The 27,453-nt window shown below is 43.8% G+C and overlaps 1 protein-coding gene across 2 annotated transcripts in view; it reads right to left on the bottom strand.

Annotated features, from left to right (window-relative positions):
- The window catches only part of JAKMIP2 (janus kinase and microtubule interacting protein 2), a 354,418-nt gene that overhangs the window by 92,550 nt on the left and 234,415 nt on the right, over positions 1 to 27,453 (bottom strand). For both annotated transcript variants that reach the window (XM_085618096.1, XM_085618097.1), the window contains exons 11-12: positions 24,770 to 24,898; positions 3,363 to 3,446 (exon numbers count right to left, since the gene is read on the bottom strand). In XM_085618096.1, coding sequence (XP_085474222.1) covers positions 3,363 to 3,446; positions 24,770 to 24,898 — 213 coding nt within the window. The remainder of the gene's footprint in view (positions 1 to 3,362; positions 3,447 to 24,769; positions 24,899 to 27,453) is intronic.

Genomic DNA, 27,453 nt, shown 5'->3' with positions numbered 1-27,453 from the left:
TTACAGGACTGAGGTCTTCTCCCCCATGCTGTAGCCCAGGCTTTAGCTCAGGCTGTGACTCATATAGTTCTTCTGTGGAGCTCTCAGAGCTTAAAATTAGCCCTGCGCAGCTAATCACGTCTGGATCTTTGGCTAAAGTCTGTGCCCCTTTAGCTTGTACCAGGCGTTTTTTTGCTTTCAGCCCGGTCGCTCCATCGACTTTTGCTACAGCATTAACTTGTTTCTGATGTCTGCCCATTTTATTTTGAGTTTTAAATTTCTCTAAAACCCTCAAACTGCTCGGTGGCCCAGCCGATAATACACAATGCCTCTCTCACCACCTTGCAGTCTTGACTCCTCTTGTCTTCTCTTGCAGCTCCCGCTTGCTCCCACTTGCTGCTGCTGGCTCTTTTAATCACAATTTAATCACAATTGAGCTTTCCCTGGCAGGGGATTCGTAACTTTTTGCTGTCAAAAGAGAAACCCCCAATCTGGCTGCATAGCCTTACACCTCAACAGTAATGTTCACTGGGCTGAAAAAATGCTTTATGCTCTTACTGAGCACAGATGCAGTGTTTACCGGTGTTACCAGCAACCAGCAGCCTTCCGCCTCCTTCAGCCTTCAGCTTTCGGCCTTCTTTTTTCCCCCTGTGAATTTTCGGCAATCCAGTCTGAGTCTCCACGGCTCCGCATTTAACAATTACGCGAGATTTGGATGGGATTCGCGGCTGCTCAGGACGACATCGGAGCTGAGCGGCATCTCAGCTAAACTCCCGTAATCGCTGCTCGAGTGCTGCTGTTCAATTACGAGCGATTAGAGAGCCCGGTCGCGGCTCCCTCAGCTCCGCGTTCTGTGCATCCCGGAGCAATCCCGGAGCAGTCCACCATTCCACCCTTCACTGCGGTCTACTCTGCAGTGGGTGGCGTGATAATCACCTGTGCTACGGAGAGGCGGGAATCTCCATATCCACAGCGTGCCTGCTACTTTTCATTGATTTATTGCATGCATGTATACATACCCACAGGCATATTAATGGTGATGCATGGTGACAAACATCATATGTGACCTTTGCATTCAAACCTAGCTTTTGAACCAACATACGCTTGCATTTTGGCACTCACAGTTTTGGTTTTTTACCATTATGAACATGAGCTTAAAACCTGATAAAAAGGTGGAGCCACCTAAAGGTGTCACGCATGATATGGTGGTACTTGGTAGTTGAGGCCCCCTATTCCGTCTCTGCTCCCTAGAGTGTGCCTATTTTGTGAAATAGGCTTGCACTGGTGCTGAGGACATTGCTAGTCTGCACAACTGCCCATTCTGTACTTTTTTGTGCAAAGGCTTGCACTGTTGCTTGCTGCACCTCTTTTGTACCAGACTCTTTCACTGCTGAATAATTTACCTTTCCTGTCTTTTTATGACAGAGATTCCCAAAGCAGTTATCCACGTTTGTTCATATTCAGTGTGAGGCAGGCTTGCATGGCTCCTTCTCACACTGTTATGTGAGGGTGGTCTGCGCTGATGTTTGTCTGTTACACTCATTTAATGTTGGGGAGATGTGTACAGCTCGTTTCTGGCTTGTGATTGTTTTATGCGAGGGTAGTTTTAGAACTGCAGCCCATGATGTCCATTTTTGTGTGGGGAAATAAAGCTTGCACTTCTGCTGCCCGCGTTGTGCCCATAATAAAATAAAAGAAGCTTGCTTCCATTACTGCTTATCATGCTGTAGCTTTTTTTATGTTGGGCAAGCTTACACCACCTCTGGGCACGCTGCACTGTCATGCTTGCACGCCTACTGCGTGCTGAATCTGTGTGTGCACGGGCATCATACACCGATGCTGTTTGGGCTGCACCATGTTCTGTTTAGGAGGGAAGCTGGCACTGTTAACATATTTTGTGTGTGAGGGTAACTGCACTCCTTCCCTTACTATACCTGTTTTGCGTATGAAGCTTGAACAGTACGGGGCAGATTTACTGGACTGGCGCATTCCTGCTGATATGCAGGCAAGATGCGTCACGCAAGTTTACCCTTGCGCCATCACAGATGCGCCGCATGTACAATGCGGCACATCGTGGTGCAAGGATAAACAGATGCGTGACGAATCTGATGGCGTAAGGGCGGCGCATTGCTGTAGTCGTGTTGCAAGAGCGACGCAAATCCAGCAATGCTCATGGGCTGCCCATATCTAACATGCTGCATCACGCCTTACGCCTGCTTCAAGCAGGCGCAGGGTTTTGACGCAGAAGCATCAGAAAAGTGACTCATTGAAATCTTGTAGATTTCACTGTGTCACTGTTCCGAGGCTTTTTCCGAGGGAACGCCCACCCTGCATACATTAAACCTGATGCAGGTTTAATGTGGTGCAGGGCTTTACAACGTGACGCATCTCCCTAGATGCGTCACGTTGTAAATAAGGCGCAATATGGCGCATGGTTTACGCCACCGCTGCATCACAGAAGTGACGCAACGGCGGCGTAAATGTGTCGCAAGGGGCTTGTAAATCTACCCCCATATTTTTTGTGAGTGAAGCTTGAACTGCTTCCTCAATGTGTTCCACCTTTCCTGACAGAGAAGCTTTCTGCGTTCCTACATTTGCTACTGCATCCCTTTTACATGTGGAAATGATTGTGTTGACCCCATCATCTCTACAACTAGTACAGGGAAGAAACAGGCCCCACGTGGCTGCGGGGCAAACGTTGATGGTTGACAGCTGACTGAGAGAGACAATGTAAACAAAAGAGAAAAAGAAGGCAGGTTGAGGGTGTGGAAGAGAGGGTTTGATTAGGCTAGGAATTTTAAAGGGGAGGAAAGAATGAAAGAGAGAGGCAGAGAAAGGATAAAAAAGTAAAGGTAATTAAAAATAAATGTTCACAACTAAGATGACGAGGGTGAAAGGGAGAGGAAGAAAGACAAATAACAAAAGGTGATGTAATGAAAGAGAATAAGTGATAGTAAATACAAAGCAAATGAAAGAGAGGGAAAGTGGTAAACGAGGAATGAAAAAAGAGAGCATGAAAGCGAGAAAGAAAAAGAAAGAAGTAAAGGGAACAATGAGCTAAATAGCAAACATAAGTAAAATGTTCTCATTTCAAAAGTCTAACCTGGGGTCTCAATACCCCTAGCAGTTATGGGGGTTTCCTTTATTGTGGAAAAGTTAAAGACAATGATGGTGGCCAACCACAGCTACTCGTTTGCAGTTAATATTTGCTGCCATTGGAATTAGGGGCTTGAGAGAGGAATTTGGCAAGCGTGGGGGGTGGGCATCTTTTTTGTTTGGGCAACTATTGTTGCTTTTCCTTTTTCAACTTGTTGCAAACAGTGCCATAGTGATTTCAGTCCCATAGAAAGACATTGGCACATCAGTTTGAACCATATACAAACCTGCCCCTTCTGGGCGAGAGCTTTTTCCAAGTCTTCGATCTTAGCTTTATACCGCTGAACCTCAGTCAGGAGTTGTTCCTGGGCCTGTGAAGAGAACAAACAAAGTACAAATGTAAACCTTATGACTATGCTTTTCTGGGAAATCAAGACATTGCTTAAACAAGCACTGGAAAATCCAATATGTCTTGTCTCTGTGACCTGTGGGCTTTGCCAGTGTTTTTTGGCATAGCGTCCCACTTCCTTGATGCATGGCTAAAGTTAAAAACAAAGGAAAATAAAACACTAAAGCATTTTTTGTTTCTTCTTAAAGTGAGCATTGAGAGTGGGGGAAGCAACACGGAAGAGGACGGGGGAACACAGAAGCAACATGGAGGAGGGTGGAACCATGAGATTGATTTTTAATTCATCATAGAAACTTGGCTTAATAAATCAGTTTACCCAATCCTTGACCTAGTCCCTCCTGGGTTCTCAATCCTCTAGAGAGGCAGAAAGGATCATGAAGGCAGTGGCCTAGCCATAATCCACAAGAATACCATTATGATGGTTGAAGCAGTCACCTCTACCTACAGCACTTTTGAATATGTTAGCACTACTATAATGATGGAAAACAATTTTAAAAAAACTAATTGTTACCTTCTCTACCACTCTCCTGGCAACACTCTCTCTTTCCATGAACACCTATCAGACCTGGTAACTCACTGCTCACTCTCCAATGCCAATAACATAATCGTAGGTGACTTCAACCTCCATTGGAATGATTATGAAAACAAACTAACCCAATCTGTAAACTAACTCTTACTCAAAAACAACTTTACCCAACACTGCAAAAAACACACCCATACCAGAGGTTAAACCCTTGACACCATTACAGCCCAGGACAAGGCAATAACCATTAAGAACACTCTCCCAGTCAACTGGTGGACTACCACCCCATTCTGTTCCACTCGAACCAGGCACAACCACACATCATCCATAATACCAAAGCTCTCCAGTGGACTAGAAACATAAGCCAGATTCCCCTAGCTGCTCTGGCAGAAAGAATGATTTCTCTACTTCCTCCAACGACAGATCACCTCTCAATGAATGAACTCACAACCCACTTTAGCTCTACAATTTCAGCCATCCTAGATCAAGGAGCCCCTCTGAAACTAAAAATAATTAGAGATACCCCCTCGAGGTCCTGGTTTAACAAAGTCCTCAATACAGAAATAAGGCATCTTAGAGTTGCAGAAAGAATCTGGCGAGCAAACCCATCCTTAACTAACCTTCACCAACTCAGAGCAGAACACAGGAAATATAAAAATCACATAATGAAAGAAAAAGCAGCCTTTATCCTGCAGCACTCTAGACATTGCAAAAAAATGCCCGAAAGACCATTTTAACATCATAAAAAAACAGACTTACAAACTACCCAAAAAAGTCCCTCAGGTCACCAAAGAACACTGTACCAAATTTGCTAAATTCTTTGATGAGAAAATTATGATGATCAAGTCCTCTGTAGAATGCCACACTCAGGCATCTACAGAAATACCACCCCCTTGAAGGTGATGAAACCCCCCCCTTGCTTTCCTCCGACTCCCAAGTAGTGATCGCCCCTCCTGAGACCGATGAGTGCAAGCAAATCCTACGATTCCCTACAACCCCCAAAAGCTGGAAAGTATTCAACACACTCATGGAGATGGACATCTCAAAATTAATTGCGAATTCAAAGCCCGCCTCCCACTTTGCAGACCCCCTCCAGACCTCCCTGGCAAAAAATCTTAATCCCGTTATTACCTCCTCTGGACAATGAAAATAAACAGCTCCTTAAGTACTGGGGTTATGCCAGATTGCCTAAAATTAGGCCAACTCACTGAACTGCTAGAAAAACTGGGATCAGACCCTGATGACCTCAACAACTTCAGGCCAGTCTCCAACCTTCCCTTCCAGGCTAAAATTCTGTCCTATTCCAAGTCAACCAGCACATCAACACCAACAATCTCCTGGACTCACCACAATCGGACTTTAGAAAGGTCTGTAGCACAGAAACAGCTGTACTAAATATAGCAGATGACATCCACAAATATATGGATGCTGGTCAATGCTGCCTACTCATCCTCCTAGACCTATCAGTGGCTTTCAATACGGTGGACCATAAGCTTCATCTACGCACCCTCAACCAACAAATTGGAGTGGATGGTCTAATTCTGCAATGGATCCCATCATTTCTTTACAACCGCTCTCAACGAATAAAAATAAACAACGGAACTTCAAATACCTCTGCTATAACCAGAGGTGTACCCCAGGGTTCAGTTCTCTCACCTAACCTCACTACTATAATCAAACAAGCAAACATCCACTTCTATGCAGACGACATCCAGCTTTACCTGGAAATGTCCACTCTAGATGACATAGGCCGACTGAATGTTATATTAACAATAACCAAGAAACTGGCTATCACGCAACCACTTGAAACTCATCCAAAAGAAGACAGAAATACTTCTCTCAAACAACGGACAGAGCCTACAGATTCAAGAGTGAGTAAAGCTTATCAACTCTTTCAACTATAACCTATCCATGGCTGGTTATGCCAAATTGCTGGGGATCACACTGGACCAAAGCCTGAACATGAGCTCACATATAAAGAATACAGCGAGGAATCCCTTCTACAACCTAAAACTCCAGAAAAAATGTAAGCCTTCCTCCCTTCAAAATGACCTCAAAACCGCAGCACAATCCCTGGTTCTGTCCAGACTAGACTATGGGAACACTACTCTCACAGGCACAGCAAAGTCCCACTTTGCCCCCCTGAGAACCACTCACAATGCAGCATCAAGGATGGCCACTGAAGTAAAAAAACACGATCACCTCTCCCCCTCCCTGGAAGATCTAAAGTGGCTTCCACTTGAAGCTCGCTGTCACTTCAAAATGGCTTGTCTCACTCACAACGTCCTTCACACTGGTAAACAAGCATACTTGGTTGATAAACTCACCAAGGCAGGCCACTCAAGAAACCTGAGAATCACCAACACCCTACTTCTTATACCTCCAAAGAAACATAAAAAGAAAGCCCTGCCTCGCTCCTTCTTGGGCAACGCCCACAAAATCTGGAACTCCCTACCAGTAAATCTCAGGGCCAACCCCTCCTTCATGATCTTTACGAGAAAACTAAAAGGTCTCCTCCTCAATGCCACCTTAATCCTCTGGACAGTAAATCATAGCGCTTTCTGGCAACCTCCACCTTGCTCCAGGTATAGATGGTTGTGTTTCTCTCACCACCAATCCAGTTTTAACGCTCAACTCTGTTATTTACCTTTAATTACTGCTGTCTGATAATATTGCCTGCGTAAACGTTGTAAAGCACTCAGATACCCTCAGGTCTTGCCAGCGCTATATAAAACTCTCTAAATCGATAAATAAATGTCAAAGCAACATGGGGGGGATGCAAAAGCAACAGAGGGGTTGAAGATGGAATACAGAAGGAGTGGGTTGGGATAAAGAACAGAGAGGGTCTGTTGAGGCAATGGGGAGAAGCATACAGGTGAGCAACAGGGAGGGTATGGGGAAAAAGCCCTCAGGCAACACATAGCAGCATGGAGTGCATGGGGAAAGAAGTACATGAAGGAGACAGCTCTAAAACACAAGCAATCTCAAGGAATGATTAACACAAAAGAAAAAAGTAGTTCTTGAAACACAAGCACTGGAAGCAGAGATGCCAGCAAATAAAAGAGACAGTAAAGAGGCAATGCTCCTTGGGAGGAACAAACAAAAGATTGACAAGTTGGGACACGAAGACGACGCAGGCAAGTGAGAGTGACAGGAAAGCCAACCAATGACAAGCTATGTGTGGGCTCCAAGACCTTCTATGTTCTTAGTAAGCCACAATTTGCCTCACAACAGAGCGCATGTACTGTCTAGTAGGCTAAACCTAAAAAGGGCTAAAAAAAGAGCAGAAACAATCGGTAAAAGCCAAACAAAGCCAAGCTTACACAGAAGGCAAGAGTGACTTTCAAAATTACAGTTCCAAGTGAGACTATACATTAGGTCAGACAACCATCTTCTCAAAGGATGCAAAAGGTAAAGCATACGCTAGGACTTGCCATACGTAACATGATATTGGACTTCAGATTGGAGCTATCTGCACGCCACTCAAGTTTTTTGAGGTCTTGAATGCGCGACCAAGTTACAGCTATATCATCAAAATGTGTGTAGGGATCTGGCTACATATGTAATGCCCACTGGCTTTGACAGTTGTAAGAATGGCTGAAGATATGGTTTCCTCAAAGTCTATGCTAAACAGAAGCACTGTGAGGCTAGAAAAAAGGCCTGAGCACACATAGTACCAATATATACATATATTTAAAAATATGTTTCTGAACTATTGTAATATCATCATAAAATGGTAACGTGGGAGATAACACAAACACGTTCATTTGGGGTGACATTAAAGTGTATGAGACATTTTAGAGAAACTTTACACTTCTGCAGAAAATAGAAAAAGTTAACAGTTTTGCCCACCCAAAAATATGTATTTCTTTTCGCATTGCCATAGTAGTAATATAGGATTCCTCCTCCTGGATGCTTTACTTTACATTCTGCCACTAGAACAGAAATCCTCAGAAAAAGAGTAAGGTGCAAGCGCAATTTTAACACTAAAGCAAGGTTGATGAGAGATTCGTACTAGGACATGTTTTCTGCAACATCCTAAAGGGGACCATTCCCGTTGAGAACCATTGATTTGCAAGATAAGCAACTCATCTTATGCCAGCAAGCAGACAAGACAGAAAAAACCCCAAATTAGACTGAAAGGGGCGGAGCCAAGAGAGCCACAGGAGTGGCTATGATGTGCCCCATAAATACTTGCAGTTGTTGATGGTGTAGTTTTGCAGTGGAGTAGTAGCTCAGACTGGCAGTTTCCACTGGAGGGGACCAGTGGGGGTTCTTCCTCCGCAGATAGTGGTTGGTGGCAAGACACAGGTGACAGCCTGGTAGACTCAGGACAGGAATTAGATGGGAGGAAAGCTGCATGAAGCATGTACTTTTGCTCATTGGTCAGGCTGACAGTGTAAGGGGCTTTGAGTTAAGATCTCCCGAATCTAAAAATAGAAAAAGGCTTGAAGGTGCTGTCTGTGTGTGCTTGTGTGTTGGGTCTAAACAGGTGGAATCAAAATCCTCTCAAAGCTATCTGGAGTGACCGACAAAAATTAATCCAAATCCCACTGGCAAATGCTTAGATTTATTACGTTAACTACATTTTTGCTAAGATGGAATTTAAATACTGATAATATATTTTAAACTTCTGGTTTACCAGATTTTTCAGGTAGGGGCAACAGTATCACCCTCGGTTATATGTTTGCCTCTAGCCAGTACACATATGTAGCAAATTTTGGGGTCCTACCTAGTTTATATAGTGATCCCAATGCACTTGTGTTAAGGTTAGGGATTGACTGCACCACTAACAGATTTTGTAACATTTTCCCAAGTTCTAAAACCATAGCTAATAATGGTACACGTCTTTGCTGCAACTTTTTGTCCCTGGGGTAATTGAAAGTAAGGTAGTGACTGGAGCACAAGCAGATATTTTGGTCCACCTAGATGACTCAAGTTCTGGAACTGATTTAAGCACTGCATGTAATCCAGTTGTTTGTCTGATTAGGAATGTTTTATGGACAGGTAATCTCCTGATAGTGAATACTGCTGTTTAGAAATGATTTGATTTTACCTCTTGCAAGACCAATAGTACTTGAGAAATGCTCGGAGCACGGATCCATGTGACTATATTATTCCTTCTAAAAAGGCCACTAAACCTGATAGGGGCCTGTTTGACTTTTGTAAGTACCAGATTGATTTATGTGACCCTTTTCTATTGAATGTATTGTACAGTGTTTGTGCTAACCATATACTTCTTCCTGGTCTACATGTCATGGTTACAGACGAGCTACGTGACCTCCGTACAAATGCGGAGCGTGATTGCGGCTTCACGATGTAGAGTCGGGTTGGCGGTCCAGCTTCGGTGGCCAGAAGCAGACACCACTGCAGTCACAGCGCTTCCGGGATGACCCGCATAGTAGCCGGCAGGTCCCGCTGCTTCGGCGCTTTGGATTAACACCGTTGCCACCATCGGACGAGATAGAGAGACCACGCACGTCCTTCCACAGGTAATCGGACCTCTGGGAGAGCCTGCTATTCCTTCGTTGCCATGCCGGTGCCCAAGGTTGGGACGCGCAGGAGTGCTGTTCCTTGGTTGCCTGTTCTAGCGAAGTGCGGCTGCACTTAGCTATTCGGAGAAGCGAGACTGTCAGTACTAGCAGGCATTCCCCTTGCCTGTTTGTCCTCGCTGAATCCTTGTTCCTTGGTTTCTCTTATCTGTACACACAGGAGTGTGTTAGGATTATCACATACTGTTCTTCTTTATTATTTGCGCAGAAGCGCTGGGTTTTGATTTTGGTTTTCATGCGCAGGAGCGCTGGTACTTTGTTTTGGGCTACATAACGCAGGTGCGTTTACACGTACATTTCCAGGTGCGCTGGAGTACTTAACAATTTCCTAGTATACACGCAGGAGCGCTTGTTCTTTTGCAGTCCTTGCTGATGACTTCCTTGGTATCACATATGAGCTAACCTTACTGTCCTATATGTGGTTTGTAATCCTTATTACAGAAGGGGGTTGGTGTGAAGCAAAGGTAAGAGTTGTTCCCCTATTCTTCCATTCCAGACCGAGTTTCTTGAGGGAATCCGGGGACGTAGCGAGACCCTCAGTCTGGTATACAGGAAGACATATTTTCCCCATCTCTAGCTTCTACCCCCGGTCCCATCTCCATCCTGGTCAGTACACACGCATCTACTAGGGTAAGGGTGGAGACAGCGGTGGTGGTTCATGTCGCCTCTGTGAGATCGCCTCACAAGTACAAGGTAAGACTTGTGGGACTCTGACACTACATCAATCATTTTGAAAATCAGTTTGAAAACAAGGGGTAATTTAAACCCACTATGCTATAACCCTTATTGATACCATGAATAAGGTAATAGGGAAGATATTCATGACAAGAGACTGGCCTTCTGAAAAGGGGATAACTACTGATTGCCAATATAGGTTCTGTCAGGTCAGAAGTACAACTGAGCAGTGCTTTAACCTATATCTTCTGAAATGTAAATATAAAATATGGGAGTTCCCTTTGTTTGGAATTCATGGTTCTACCTTCTGCTTCTGATAGGGTCAGTAGGGCAAAACTCTGGACGATCCTGGGTAAAATGGGTGTAAATATGATTATAGTAAATTTTCGGAAAACAACTTAATCATGGCTTAGCAGCACCTTAGATATGGTCTTGGCTGTGGTCTGTCTTATAGCTTTAATCCATAGGGAGGAGTACATCAGGGGTGCACCCTAGCTCCACTGGTGTTTACTTTATATACTAATCAGCTAGGACATTTGGATGGTGAATCCAATGATACTCTATTACTGCAGCATAAATGTATTTCTGCTCCTTTTTACACAGCGGATGCTGTAATCATGTCTAGGTTAAAACCCCTAGAAGGGATATCTTAGATCACTGTTGGGTGATGTGAATTTTAGCAATTGTTGTGCTGCCTTCGTGCATCGTTTAATGTTAAACTTCTGGAATGGTGATCTATTCTGTGTGTTAAATTTATGAAAAAATACCATATTGTTAAATTTATTTCATCTATTTCCCCCTGCTTTTACAAAAAGTCACTCTTACTTGCATCATAAATTGTGCCCTCACCGCGGCTTCAGCGGGTCCTTACTAGCGCGTTTTGCGCTCTTTGGTGAATCTCGGCGCCATCTTGGGTAGGGGACGCTGACAGGACGCTAGGCCAGGTAGCGCTCTAGCAGTCAGGTGGACTGGCTAGAGGCAATTACCAGCGAAAAGTATTTAAGGGGCATTGGAAGGTAGGCTTGCCGGTTAAGGCTATACATTACTGAGCGCTGCGCTGTGGCATTAGTTGCTGTGCCTAATTTTAAAATTACCCGTTTTTGTCCTTTTGTTAAATTTATTTCATCTATTTCCCCCTGCTTTAACAAAAAGTCACTCTTACTTGCATCATAAATTGTGCCCTCACCGCGGCTTTAGCGGGTCCTTACTAGCGCGTTTCGCGCTCTTTGGTGAATCTCGGCGCCATCTTGGGTAGGGGACGCTGACAGGACACTAGGCCAGGTAGCGCTCTAGCAGTCAGGTGGACTGGCTAGAGGCAATTACCAGCGAAAAGTATTTAAGGGGCATTGGAAGGTAGGCTTGCCGGTTAAGGCTATACATTACTGAGCGCTGCGCTGTGGCATTAGGTGCTGTGCCTAATTTTAAAATTACCCGTTTTTGTCCTTTTGTTAAATTTATTTCATCTATTTGCCCCTGCTTTTACAAAAGTCACTCTTACTTGCATCATAAATTGTGCCCTCACCGCGGCTTCAGCGGGTCCTTACTAGCGCGTTTCGCGCTCTTTGGTGAATCTTGGCGCCATCTTGGGTAGGGGACGCTGACAGGACGCTAGGCCAGGTAGCGCTCTAACAGTCAGGTAGACTCGCTAGAGCCCTATATAGGCTTCACATGCAGGCGCGCAGCGTGTGCGCGCGGCGTGTGTGCCGGAGTCACGCCAGAGTCCAGCCCGTCTGCGCCCGTCCGCGCTAAGGACGGGCTGGGAGACTGGACATACCGACCGCGCTACCACAAGAATTGGTTATTCCTGGCAGGACCTGATTACTCTAAAGCCTCCAAAGCTCCCTTGTCATCATGGGTTTGTACCGGAGGCGTTTCAGACCTTCCCTGGCTGCCACTGTTTCCGGTCCTCTTCCTCGATGTTGGCTCCTGTTGCTGATGTCTCATTTTTAGATCTGAGTCTCAAGTCAGGAACTAGCCCGAGGAGCGATAAGGGGTTTCTCGTAAATGCGAGGTCATTAATTAAGAACAATCTTGCTTTCAAGGATTTCGTATTGGCCAGAAGGCCCGCCTGGGTCTTTATTACGGTAACCTGGGCTAAGGACTCCTCGGGCCCTGATTTGGTTGAGGCAGTACCAGAGGGCTACACGTTGGTGAGAATGGACAGAGTGGCTCGTATGGGTGGAGGGCTTGGTATTCTCGATAGAGACTGCCTTTCCTGCCATGTTACCCCACTAGATGAATTCCAAGATACTTTTCAGGCCCTTCAGTTTTCCATTAATGGATCATATGCAGTGCCGTTTACTGGCTTTCTTATCTACAGACCTCCGGGGACCAGAACTGATTTTGGCCATCAAATGCTCGACATTTTAGAGTCACATTTTGGTTGTGAGCACTGTACTGTTCTTGGGGACCTGAATTTCCATTTGGAAAATCTGGAGTCTACCGAAACTCTATCCTTATTGGATATTCTCTCTGGTTGCGGGTTGAAACAGCTAGTCAAGGGTCCCACCCATCAGGCGGGTCATACGCTTGATGGGGTCTTTTCCAATGATACTCGGCTGACCATTGAGACTCCTATCCCTCTCTCTTGGTCCGATCACTATGCGATCCCTATAGAACTAAGGACTGCTTCTATTAGTAGCAAGGGGAACGAGCCAAGTAAGATGGAACTGAGACGTAGCTTAAAAAATATAACCAATGACGCGCTCGCCCCTAGACTACCTAATCGAGCGATTTCCCCAGAGGAGGATGTAAGCTCTGCAGTAGTGAGGATGGGGAGTGCCATTAAAACAGCTATTGATGAATTGGCTCCTGCCTCATTGCGCTACTCTGCGAGGAAAAGTCCTTCGGCCCCGTGGTTCTCTGAATCACTAAGATTTCTTAGGCAGGGACTACGGAGACAGGAACGTCTCTGGAGGACTACCTGGGATATACTTGAGAGGGATAGTCATAAAACCCTCCTAAAGAACTATAAGGTGGAGGTGATAAGAACTAAGCAAGAGTATTTCACCTCTCTTACCTCCTCCCTCTCCTCGCCGAAAGAGCTGTTTAAAATCGTAGACACGCTCACATCATTGAAGGTGCCTGATCCTGTTGTTAGTTCACAGCAGCTTTGCAATGATGTTGCACAATTTTTTCAATCTAAAATTGTTGACATTTATTCGGCACTAGAGTGTCAGAGGCTAATATTATCTACCTCTACATGCTCTCCTGTTACATCGTCTACATTACCCGAGGAGATGCTTTCAGGATGTCTGTCCAACTTTCCACCCCTTTCCCTCCAGGAACTTGAAGTTCTCCTGACTAAGACCAGGTTGGGGTCCCCTTTAGACCCTTGCCCCTTGAAGCTCCTTAAACAATGTAAGGAGAGTCTTCTGCCTCTGTTATTGGATATTATGAACAGGGCAATGAGGGATGGGACTTTCCCCTCTCAGTGGAAGAAAGCGGTGGTCAAACCTCTGCTAAAAAAACCTACATTAGATCCGGGGGTTCTCAAAAACTTTCGCCCCATTTTGCTGCTCCCAGCACCTGCAAAGATGCTGGAAACCCACCTTAACCAGCATCTTGCAGCCTTTCTGGAAACCTCTGGCCTGCTAGATCACTCGCAGCATGGATTTAGGAGAGAGCATAGTACGGAGTCTGCCCTTACCATTGTACTCGATAACATCCGCACCAGAGTAGATAAGGGTCAGACCACTCTCCTTATCCTGCTTGATCTTACGGCTGCGTTTGATACCCTGTCTCCTTCAGTTTTAACATCTAGGCTGAGGGATATAGGGGTGGAGGGGCCCGCACTCAGTTTGCTGGCCTCCTTTCTTAGCCAGAGGGAACAGAGAGTTAAGCTGGGGGAGTTTTTATCTCCATCCCTTCCTGTGCATTGTGGGGTCCCTCAGGGGTCGGCACTAAGTCCGACCCTCTTTAATATCTATGTGACCCCCCTTGTCAGGCTTATTAGATCTTATGGGATGGAGATAATCTCCTATGCCGACGACACGCAGATATTGATGTCTTTCGCCCAACCTGCCATCTCTGCTGCCTCCAATTTTAGACACTGTATGGAGGCAGTTGCTCAATGGATGATTTGCAATTCATTGAAGCTTAATGGCGAAAAGACAGAAATTCTGGTGTTCGGAGGAAAGGAGGACTTTTGGTCGGCGGATTGGTGGCCCACTTTGCTGGGTGTGTGCCCGATACCTACTTCCCTGGCCAGAAATCTAGGAGTCATGATTGACTCTACCCTAGGGATGGGTCAGCAAGTAAAGATGACTATTTCCACTTGCTGGGGTTTAATAAACATCCTACGGAAGATTAAGCACTATTTGTCCCTTCAAGCCAGAAAACAAATTGTTATTGCACTAATAGGCTCACGACTTGATTACTGTAATGCCTTATACTTAGGCATTAATAAGGGCCTGTTAATGTGACTTCAAATGGTGCAGAATGCCGCCGCTAAGTTTATATTAGATTTGCCTAGGCGGGCTTCTGCGTCGGCTGCCAGAAAGACACTGCACTGGCTCCCAATTGAGGCCAGGATTTCCTTTAAATCTCTGTGTCTGATTCATGGGGCTTTGGCCAATAATAGATCTGGAGGCCTAAGGGACCTGTTGGCCCCTTATATCCCTTCCAGAACTCTGCGTTCCGCGAATAAATCCCTGCTATCAGTCCCCTGGGCTCGTAAAGCCAAGTGGGGCGGCAGAGCTTACTCAACTTTGGCTCCTAAGTTGTGGAACACTCTGCCAGTGGAAATTAAATCCCTTCCCTCAAAGCAAGCCTTTAGGAGGGCCCTTAAGACGTGGCTATTTGCCAAAGCCTACCCTTAGTTTTGGATCTGCCTTTTATGATTTTACTTGGTTAGGCGCCTTGATGCCTTCGGGCTTAGTTGCGCGTTTATAAATTTTCTTTCATTCATTCATTGTTAAGATCAAAATTTTGATTATCTTTATAAACGTGTTATCTTTTTAATCTTTTAATGTGGATTGGCTTTCATATTTTATTATGTCCTTTGTGTTTTATGGCATTTATTGCTGAGTAAAACAAATTTTGATGATGGTTTATAACTTTCTGTCTTGAAACTTTCGATGTATTATCAGAGCGTTCAACCTGCTTGATTGGGATCCTTAAAAATGCATTAACTGAAATTTCTTCTGTTTTGCTTTCAAACCTGAAGAATACACATACACTATTTGTGAAGTGTGCCTTTTGCTAATGAGTACCTGTGCCTCCTATGTCTGTTCCTTGCCTTTTCATTTTCCTAGCTTGTGGCTCTATATGGCACCAGCACTTGGAGCTCATGGACCTATAAACTATAGCACTAAAAGTCTGGAAAATAAAAAAAACAGGACACAGTCAAAGGGGGCATAGAAAGGTACACACTTCACTGAGACATTGCACAAATAGTATATGAGCTTGAGTGCAAGCTGTATGTGCATGTGTTACCACATTAAAGCCAGACCGATTGGATTTGCCCATGCTTGCTGTCAATGGGTTTGCAGTATCTAGACTTTATTGGGTTTGTTAAGGTCAGATTTTTTAATGGAATGAAGACAATGGCTGGTCAATTTAATACAAAAGAGTTAGAGATTTGCATGTGGTGCTTCATTATGTAAATCTGGTTCCAGTATAAGCTTTGATTGTGGGTAGGAAGGTGACATTTTGTAGTAGGCTGTTGTCCAATAGGAAGTATTCAAAGAAGGATGCATGGGAGTCTCTGTCAGTTGAGTATAAAATTGAATAGAAAAATCTGATCAGAGAAATAGATGTGTGAATTAGTTATGTTATCAATGATACAATATTGTTTTTTCTGAAGTGCAATATGTTTGGCATTAATTGTTTAGGTGCTGTGTTTTTGATCTTCAGAGGGAGGCATTAGAACAAGAAAGAGTTTATTAAGTTAAGTTGACACGTTAATTTAAGGGACTTCTTGTGAATAAGTGTAATTTTCCAACCACTTTTACTTCTCTACCACAGTTGAAGATATTATATCCTAATGACTAGATACTAGAATGGAGGGTGAACATAGCCTGGATTCAAGGACTGCAATAGCATCAAGGTCAGAGTCTTAGATTCAGACATTCCCTCCAGGAGGGCGGCTTTGATGTGATCAGAAAGAAATGGGTCACTGGGTTGAGAAGATGTGATTCTTCTGACGTTGCTTCAGCAGAATAATTTGTTATTGTGCTTATGATATCTCACTCCTGAGATTGTGGTAATTGGATGTGTTCTGGAATCTGTGACTACTAAGATTCAGGTTCTGTGGGTGCATTAGAGGTAATGTGTGGGAAGGAATGCTCTAAAGCAGCAGCATGCACTGCCAGGATCAGTTTTCATGCAATAGGAAACCCTACGGGTCTATGAGGGCTTTACACAAAATTGTTTGAACATAGTATAACATGCTTTTTGTGTTTTTAACTTGAAGTTTTCCCCTCACCTCTCTCGTGCCATGGTTTTCTAACAGACTATTGTATTTATTTGACCCTACGAAAAGCCTTAACTTTTCATATGTGTTCTTTTGAAGAGACAGGCTGTTTCCCATGCTTAGAGGCATTTATTGAAAGTCTTCAAAAAGGAATCACATTTTTTTTAAATTCTTGTTTGCATTTAATATACAGGGGTGTAGCTTGGTCGATAAGATTGAGGGGGGGGGGGGTTATGAGCACAAGAATTAAAACAATCACGCTGGGATATCGTGATAAAATTCATAATATGAGAATCACAACACGAGGGGGCTCAAGAGGCAGTGGAAAGAGAGAAGAGGAAGTATTGATAGGGGCACTTAAAACACACCATTCTGAAAACGAATCAACATTTCTTATGGCATCTAAAACAGAGACAAAAGAGAGTGTGTGTGAGTTTGTGCGTGTGCGTGTGTGCGTGTGCGTGTGTGTGTGTGTGTGTGTGTGTGCTTTTGGAGGTGTGGACATGTAAAAGTCCCTGGTGAACTCTGACAGGCACTTCACCATACCCGACTGAAAGCACTTGCTCCCAACTATTTACTACAGAATAGATATTTAAGGGGGGGGGGGGGTAACACTCCAAACAACCCCCTGAAGCTACGCCCCTGTTAATTTAGACCAAATGTAAATGAGGACCTACATTTTTTCACCGGAATATTCTAACTTTTGTAAGGCACTATGACATTTTGTCAATGACTAGGCTGGCACATGAATTTCATTTCATTAACAAACAAACAATGACAAAGCCAATAGGTCTCAGCGGTTGGAGAGCTATTGGCTTTGTCAATGGACTTTAACAAACATCTAAAGAATATGGTTGAATAGCTTTACCATTCCATCAGGTGTTTGGAAGAGAGGGTGTAGTGGAGATTATAGCAGTGGAGCATCAAATCAAGGTACAGAAGGAATGTGCTCAACAGGAAACATCTGCATGTAAATTGATCTCTGTGAATCCAGGTTTATTCTGAGGGCGGCTTTACTGCCTGCAACGAGTCCAAACCAATAGCAGTGAGGGTGTGGGAGGGGTCAAAAGCGGACGGGAACCACCGTAACATCACCTGCCGAGACTATGTCCTCTGTGCGCCTTTGACAGTCAGCACTCTTCCCTGATACAAAGCTTTTCAAAAAAGCCTAATATATATATATATATATATATATATATATATATATATATATATATATATATATGAAAACAAAACTGAGCCCACATCTTCGGCATCCTTACAAACTGACGCTTTATTGGTCTGATTGTTGTGGCAGCTAAAACAACTCATAGTCCTTACGCGTTTCGGCGCCAAGCGCCTTGTTCACAGGTGAGTCGATTTGTGTTCCTGAAGTCCAAGTGGTCACATGGTCAGCATTGAGACCACAATACCCAAAATGCAAGTTGTTAATTTGAATTATGATGCATTTTGGGTATTGTGGTCTCAATGCTGACCATGTGACCACTTGGACTTCAGGAACACAAATCGACTCACCTGTGAACAAGGCGCTTGGCGCTGAAACGCGTAAGGACTATGAGTTGTTTTAGCTGCCACAACAATCAGACCAATAAAGCGTCAGTTTGTAAGGATGCCGAAGATGTGGGCTCAGTTTTGTTTTCGTCTGTGCTAATTACAGGATTTTCCATTCCTGTTTGTGAGCTCGCCCTGCAGAGTTGGAGGCCCCCGGTAAAATGGATAATCTTTGTGTGCATATATATATATATATATATATTTTACAATGGGATATGTCAACATTCTTTACCCTTGCATGTTGCTATACAGTGCCAATCGCCTAGTAGTGTGGTGTCTTGGTGCCGTGAGCTGTCTAACTGCCACGCAGCAGAGGGAAGAAATTTCAAGAAGGTCTGGGACCCCTCCATTCAGGGATATTCGAGAGCTAAAATGGCTTGTTAGATTACAGCGTGCCATTTCTCGAGACTCCAGCAAGTTTCAGCAGACCTGTGAACGTACCAGAAAAAGATCACCAAGCTCTCCTAAAAAAAGATGCAAACGTATTGAATGTTTGTGCATACATTTAAAGCGAGATAAAAAAAATTACTACAGCTTTGAATTCGAAGCATGGTTGTAAAAAATGAGATCCCTCCATGAAGGGCTGTACTGCTTCTTGGAGACGGCGGAGGAGTGAAAAGTAATTTTTGTTTATCAGGCAACTCCCCAGAGATCTTGATGCCACTGCTCTTTTCTCTATTCCTTTGTTTTTTCTGCCTAGAGCAACCGATTTGCAAACACCTGGGGTCAAAACAGCGGAAGAGAACCAGTTCCTATCCTCACACATGCCACAGCTTAAAGAACTAAAAAAAAGCTCCCAAACCTCAGGACCAGAAAAAATTCCAAAAACTTAAATGCAAATCAGATGAAAGACGGATAATGCATTCTCCAGAAGCCTAAAATGCTTCTCCTAGGAAGTGGAAGGAGAGCAGGAGAACCTCGTTTTTTTCCATCCCACATGTGACAGTGAGATCTGAAAGCAGCATTTCGGGACACTTTAAAAAATAAAGATGTAAAGGGCCATCGGAGCTCCAAGCGACTGAAAACTCGAGCGCTCATGTTAAGAGCTCAAAACAAACAACAGAAGTAGTTCCTAAAACAGATGATAACATGGATTGATATAGCAATTGGTCCCTGCTCTCGGGGAGGGCTCAACAAAGCAAGAGGCATGGCACATGCATACCATGGACAAGTGAGGAGAAAGATTAGGAGAGTGACGATGGTGACAGCAAATAGGAAGTTTATGGGCAGGCTGAAGCCCACCAAGTATATACAACATCTCTCTTCGAGACAACGCATTCGCTGTCAGGAGCCGAGACCTATAAAAAGAGAGAAAAAGAAAAAAGGTTATCGTGCCACGGTTATTCAGCTCTGTTCGGGTAGTAAAATGCAGCTATTTCAATAGCCATAAAAGTGAAATGTTGTGCCGGGGTCTCTGTATGATTCAAATACATTTTCAGAAAATGCAAAAATCATCTTAGTTCTGCGGACCTGCTGGTTGGGAATATTTTTGTGGCATCGGGACATTCTGCTGCAGGACATATTACTGCACTGCAATACGTCATTTCCTTTTAAAGACTGGTCTGTATCACTTCCATATGGCTATGAGAAAATAGTCAAATACGTAGCATGATAGTTTAGGTGAAAAACACTGGTCTTGGCCTAGCTATGGCTACTTAAAAAGGCAAGTGCTAATTTTAAAATACGCTATTATTATTTCAAAATCCTTTCAGCCATTCCAACTCATTACACATGAAGTTCAAAATAACTGTGCATTTCACGCAAGCTGTGGACTGTGATTTCTGAATGCAGTGATAACATATGTCTAAAAAATACGATTTCATTCTTGCCTCAAACTTGAGATTAGATTCTGATTCAAAATACGATATTGAAATACAATTTTTTTGTAGGTGAAAATGCACTTGCTTGGCCTAGATCAAATTACACTCAATATCGATTTCTCAAAGGAGGCAGTCATTTTTCACTCTCATTGTCCATGACATGCAACTACTGAAGCAAAAAGGTGCAGTGAAATGTGCACACCCTGCCTATACGTTAGTTATGGGTTAAAAATCCTTGTTTGGAATTCATCTGCTAGATATAATGATTAATCATTGTAAAAAAAAAAAATCTCCTCACCATATTTTTAAATCGTTCGCCAGTCTAATGGTGAAAGGCAAACAGTTGCATATCATACTCTAGAAGTATTGGCAATTATTATTATTTTTATTATTAAACATTTATAGAGCGCATAGCTACCCTCCGGCATCCCAGCGCTAGCGGCTTGAACAGAAAGTGAGTGAGGTTACAGAGCTGGTTGTTGGAATAGCCAGGTTTTCAAAATTTTACGAAACGGAAGGAGTTGAGGTTCAAAGCGGAGGTGAGGAGTTAATGTGTTCCAAAGCTTTGCCACATTATAGGCAAAGGATCTTCCTCCGCTTCTTGTCCTCCTGATTTTGGGAACAACTGCAAGATTAAGATAAGCTGATCGCAGGTCCTTCTTCGGGCGGTAGGGGGTGATAAGGGATTTGTAAATGGCCGGGCCCATTCCCCACATAGTCTTATGGGCAATGCAGAGGGCCTTAAATGTTACTCTTTCGGAGATTGGCAACCAGTGTGGGGTCTTTAAGGCTGTCTTGGCTGACTGAGTTTTTGGAATCCCAAGTAGCAACCGGGCTGCACAGTTCTGAGCCACTTGGAGTTTCCTTAATGTTGCCTTGGGAGTCCATAAGTAGAGGGAGTTGCCATAATCCAGGCGTGGTAGAACCAAGGCCTCACTCAGGGTTCTTTTTGCAGCCATTGGAAGGAGCAGAAGGACTTTTCTGAGTGATCTGAGTATACCAAAGCAGGCCCCTGTTACCTTCGCTGCTTAGTGATCAAACTTGAAAGAGTTGTCTCGCCAGCCACCAAGACTCTTTATCCTAGCTTTGAGGATTGGGGGGGCATAGGCACTTGGGCCATATTTGATTAAGATCCATGCTAGAGTGTTTTCCTAGGAGCATGAGTTCTGTTTTGCCTCCATTGAGTCTGAGACAGGAGTGCTCCATCCAAGAGGCAACTTTCTTCAAACATATTTCGAAGTTAGAAGGGAGGTTGCAGGGCCCGTTAAGAGTTATGACCAGCTATGTGTCATCTGCATAGGTGATGATCTTAATCCTGTGAGGCAAAATTATATCGGCGAGTGGCCGTATATACACGTTAAATAGTGTCGGGCTTAATGAGGATCCCAGTGGGACTCCACAGCTGAGCTCTAGTCTCCTGGATATAGCGTCCCCTGAAAAAACTTGAAAGATTCTGTTATCTAGGTAAGATTGTATCCAGGAGATCGCCTCACCCTGGATCCCTAGCCTCTTGTGTCTCTCCACTAAGATGGTAAAATTAACTGTGTCGAAGGCAGAACTTAGATAAAGGAGGATGATGGCGACTGCTACTCCTTGATCTAGGATTTGTTTAGAGTCCTCGACCACAGCAAGAAGAGCGGTCTCTTTTTTGCAGTAATTCAGATATTAACTTTATTTTTTCTTTGTTACTTTACTTTAGTAGCTTACGTTCCTTTACAGTTGGGTTTTACTCTTTCTCCAAGTTCTCTTTTTGTGGATAGACATTTTCTCCTTGCGTTTAGCTACAATGAGAAATCTGGATCCTTTATATGCCCTGTGTTAGCCTGTCCTGTTATTGCACCTGATGTTCAAATATTGAACATCATGTCGATCTATTTGTAAATTGTTCCCTGTGGTTTGCAGAAACAGTCTTGAGAGTCGTAAGATCACAAGCAGAGCAAGAAATAGGATTGCTGTCTTGAGAGTGATGCAACAGGAATGCATGTTCTGCTTCACAGGTAACTCAAAGGTTCTGCATCAGTTTGATTTTCCCTGAATTAAAATCTGGAAACTGACAAAGAAAATTAAGATTCTTGACAGCTCATTTCACTTTAAGAGCTTTTTTGGCAAAATAAACCTTTCCTAGGGGCTATGCTCAAGATCTTTAAACTACAGTGTGGAGGTCAAATAACCTTCTCATTGGAAAGGTAGGGAGATCTTCTTGTACACCAAGGGATGCAGGGGATCGGTTTTTCCTGGAATCACACAGCAAGCATAAGAGTATACCTCTGCCTAATGAGGAACAGAAAGGGGGGAGGAAGGGGTGTGTGTGCACCACGACTGAACACCACTTCAGTGAGAAGAGGGAAAAAGGAAAAATAATCCTTTTTTATATACAACCCTCACCCACTCTACTAGTGGCATGCTTCATCATCGGGTTCACCCTGACTCCTAAAGGTCACGGTGGGCTCAATCGTGTTCCAGGGACCTCCTTGTATATTAGTAGTCAGGGGAATTTACATATAAATAAAAGTTCCTCATCCACTCCCAAGGTAGCCCGGTATTAGCGGGTTGGATGGGAAATGATTAAAATAAACTATAGAATGGGCAATAGGGATACAATGGTCCTTTGACCCTATAGTGCCAACATGTTTCTGCCCTACACTGATGGCTGTACAAGGTCCAGGGCATACATCAAGGCAAGTTTGTTTTTCTAATACTCCCCTGTGATGTTTCTGTTCTCAGAATTTTCATAACATTGCATGCACAATAAACATTTTTAGGCATGCATAGGCAGAGTATACTTGGTACCACAAGCCAGGTGCGAGGAGACCGCAGTACGTATATCGATGGTAGTTACCCTTGATTGAAGTTTGACTACAGGGCCAACCTCCCTTCACTCCGGTTTGAAAATAGTCACTGGCAGTGTACCTTTGAACCGGCAAGTATTCACTGCCTATGCCTGCCTGAAAAAAATGATTGTCCATGCAATAATATAAACCTTCTGAGAACAGAAAAACCACGGGGAAGTATTAGAAAAACAAACCCGCCCTGACAAATGCCCTGGACCTTGTTCAGTCCTCATTGTAGGGCAGAAACATGTTGGCACTATAGGTTCATAGGACCATTGTACCCCTATTGCCCATTCTATAGTTTATTGTAATCATTTCCCATCCACCCGCTAATAAAGGGATTCCTTGGGAGTGGTTGAGGAGTTTTTATTCATATGTAATTCCCCCAACTACTAATCTACAAAAAGCACCCTGGAACACGGTTGAGCCCACCCTGATCTTCAGGAGTCAAGGTGAACCCGATGATTAAAGATGCCAATACTAAAGTGGGTGAAGGTTGACTAAAAAAAAAAAAAAAAATGAAAAATGAACTTTATTGCATGATTTGATAAAACCTTTGCAAACACAGCAAATAAAAATATCACAGTAATTTAATTTGTTAAAAGAACCCCAGTTCCTGTAGATAAAAGCACCCAACATCCCAATTTGTAAAACTCTCTTGTTAGTACACTGTCCATAAATCCTGTAATGGTGTTCCCTTAAGGGAAAACTGTAGTCCTAGTTGAAGTAGCGCTTGAGTCCCGGATATAGCTAGCCTGTGAGCCGCTCCCCTTCCGATGGCCATTTTGTTTTGTTTTTTCCGACAAACTGTTCATGTGCCTGACTGCCCCACAAGAAGAGTTTGTTCAACGACTATTGTGGTGAGCCAGGGGTCCGAGTTTCAGGCCGAGGAAACGTTAAGTAGTTCTTGCAGCAAGTAATAGGTAGAGTGGTATGAACCACCAAAGCCCTGAGCCAAATATCTGCAGTGGCGTGGCTAGACCCAGTGCCGCCTGTGGGGGAGCCTGTGTTTGCTGCCCGCGGCGGGCATATGCAAGAGCAGGGGCGACAGCCACAGGTGAGAGCAGGGGGGAGGCTGCCGCCCCAAAAACCTGTGCCGCCCAGGGACTGACCCCGCATGCTATGCCACTGAACATCTGTCCTCTTTCTGAAAGTGACAAAAGTGACAGTGGAAACCACAAGATAGGTTTCACTGTAAGGGGTGATATGACTGCTTCAGCCCAAGCCAGCGATAAGGTACTGCCAATATTAATGTAAATATTAATCATCTAGTTAGGAACGGCTCTAGGTACGTGTGTGGTCAGTTGGGCAACCTTGCTTCTGCCTGCTTTGTTATATTTTTAAACCTTCTCAAACTTTGTGAATTTCATAAAGTGAAACATCGAAAAAAGGAGGATTTTGTTGAAGAAAATGACCACAACAAGCTCATAGTGGGTTAATTCAATGAATCACAGTTTTACCAGGAAAATACCTTTATTGAAGCCTTTTTTGGTAAACTGACAGGGACGTTATTCCAAATCCACAAAATGTGCTGCTTGTCACAGTTGCAAAGTTGTGGAATACAGCCAGGTCTGCCTGAGGGAAAGACCTACACAGCCCCAGGTCACACATTTAGCAAGGTATGCTCTCCTGAAAATGCGCACTGAGGGTGGTGTGTGAAGTGAGGTAGCAATAGAACAGGAACTCTTGGATGGCTAATATCAAAGATTGTATTCTATTGTGAGTAAAAATATGTAAATGTTGACAGTGCGAATAAGCAAATCCTTTTCCTCATAAAAACTTTCCAGGAAAACTACTGACGAACGTGTTGACTGAAGAACACCATTTTGTTTTTGACCACGCCTCCCATATTTAGTCCAACACACACATTACTGGTACACGAATCATAAATAACAGTATTGTATGTATAGACCCAGACCTTTGCTTCTCTCTCTGCATCTAAGATGCCACCGGATTGCTCCTGCAACAGTGCGTAGGCCCTCTGAAGTGCCTGGTACTCCTTGGTGAACTGCCGAAACCGAAGCTCAGACTCCTCCACTGCCAAACTCTTTATGGGAGAAAAAAAGAGTAAACATAGCATTAGGAGTGAATGTGGTGAGACTGTTTCTTTGTGTGGCGGTTTTTGTTGAGCATGCACGAGGCCAGTTAGACAAAAGGACTAAGGATTAAAAGTAGGTGTACAAGTAAAGCATAAGCAAGGTGTATACCAAGAGACTTAGGGCCTGATTACGGCTTTGGGTGTGCGGAGCCGGGTTCGCCCTGCCGCCGCACTGCCAATGTCGTGGTCAGACAGCCCGCCAGATTAGGCATTTCCTCTTGTCTGGTGGTCTTTTTTTAATGTTCCCACAGCGGTTCCCTGAAAATGGACACCTCAATGGGAACGCCAAAAACAGTTCCTGCACGGCATGGACTGGTAAGTCCATGTCGTGCAGGAACTCAGGTGCATGCATACAGGGGCACATGTTGCATCTCCATGCAGAGGAGGCACAGTGGGTCCTTCAGGGCCCCTTTTGTTTCCTCTCCGCCATGGTGTTCATGGAGTAGGAACCTCCATGACACCGGCAGCAGAGAGGAAACTCGTGATATGTTTGGCGGAACCGCCGTGTACCCACCAAGCCTATTGAAGCATTCTGTCCATCGCAACTCTGCCAGGAAATGGTGGTTCCCTGGCAGCTGAGGCAGGGCAATGGCGGTCCAACCACCCTTATCGTAATATGGTAGTCAGGAGCCCTAAGTGGATATTACATGATTATCTTGGACTGGATCTATGTGGTAGACAGAAGAATTGGTGTTGATAGCAAGATCATCTAGGATGGGTTAATATCAAACATAAGTGTTGGGTGAAATCACTCGTTTTCTTTTTTGGGAAATAATTACACATAATTTTTGGAAATTCTGTTGCCAATAGGTCATGTGAAAATGAAAAGGGCAAATCTTTCATTAAAACACTTCCTATGAAATACCTTCAGGAGCTAGTTTGAGGAGAACATGTATCTCACATGGCATTTCCAATGTGAACATGTCTCCAGCAGGAAACATTAATGTGAAGTTTCACGCTTGAAAATTTCGAAACGTTTCACAAAGTGCTTGCAAAACTAAACAGACAAATATCTTGTCTAGGAACTATACTACACCTATATGAAATACGATAGTCAATCTGAAAAATGGTCATGAAATAATTATATACGTAGGCTACATTTTATTTAGAGTTTAATGAATTATAATATTAGAAAATAGTTGTATAAAGCATATTAAAGTCTTGTTCCCTTGTTAAAGTCCCTCGCCTTCGGCTCGGGCCTTTAACGCAGGAGCGGGCCTTTAATAGCCGGTATACCCTACTACGGCGGCCTATAAGGCTATATTAAACAGAGGAGTCAATTTGTTGGTAAATTTGTGGAAGTGAATGCATATTCAAAATTAACTGTTCAATAAACACTGATACATGCTGAAACATCAAATATCACGGCTAGGAACGACCTTTAAGCTAAAAGAAAGCTGACTGTTGATCACAACTCAGGCATATAATAAAATCCCGCTGCTGGCTAATCCTATGTAGTCTGTGCAACCACAACGAAATATCAGATTATGATTTGTTTTAGAAGGAAATAGCAAGCACAATGCTTTCAAAGATCATCTTTGTCATTTATCCAAGAGATAACAACTAGTTTTAGCTGTATAATTCATTTTGATAATCCACTGTCATCTTGAGTCAGATAGTAATACATTCTGTTGCCTTTGGTAAAATGTATTTCAATTACACTTTCTCACAATATGCCTTGGGTATGGATCCACATCAATTCTGGTTGAGCAATTTCCTCAAACTGAGGGGCATATTTACAATGAAGTGGCGGAGTGAGATGTTAGCCGCCACGGCTTAACGCCTCACTCTGCCACTTCAGAAAAGCAAAGCTGCACCATATTTACAAGAATACGGTGCAGCCCTGCGTTTCCCCCTGCGCTGGTGCTACACTTAGCTACCCAGCGCCAACGCAGGCAACCTTGCACCATAGTGCAAGGGTGTCTGCGTGCAGGGAAGGATTGTTTATGTGCAGGAAGGTTCCCCTTCCTGTACATAAACAAACTTTAAATGCCATTTTGTCACTTTTATGTGTGCAGCACACATGGAAGTAACAAAATGCCATTTTTTTAAAGAATCGTTTATGTGCAGGACGAGTCGCCTTCCTACACATAAACAATTCAAGGCGTTTTGCTTTTTCCATGTGAGTTGCACAAGGCAGCACACACAGAAAAAGCAAAAAACGAGGAGAAATAAAGCATTTCTCCTCGTTTTGCCAACTTAAGACCAGGTTTTTCCTGGAATTAATTTTGGCGCTACCACCTATTTACGCTGCCCTTGTAAATAGGTAGCAGCGTAAAAAACAATGGGTGTTGCGGTGGAACGCCCACCGCAACACCCACTGCCCACCCCTTTCGCGCTAAGAATAGCGTGAAAGGGGGCCTTATTTACAAGGCAGCGTTGAGCTACGTTAAGTGGCTCAACGCTGCCTGGTAAATAAGGCAAGGCCCTTATGGCCACCACAATGTCACTGAAAAGTGATGTTGTGGTGGCGATAGGGGCTTGTAAATATGCCCCTGTGTATT

The sequence above is a fragment of the Triturus cristatus genome, chromosome 7, assembly GCF_964204655.1.
Source record: "Triturus cristatus chromosome 7, aTriCri1.1, whole genome shotgun sequence".
NCBI classification, from domain to species: Eukaryota; Metazoa; Chordata; class Amphibia; order Caudata; family Salamandridae; genus Triturus; species Triturus cristatus.
This window is presented reverse-complemented; position numbering and strand designations above follow the sequence as displayed.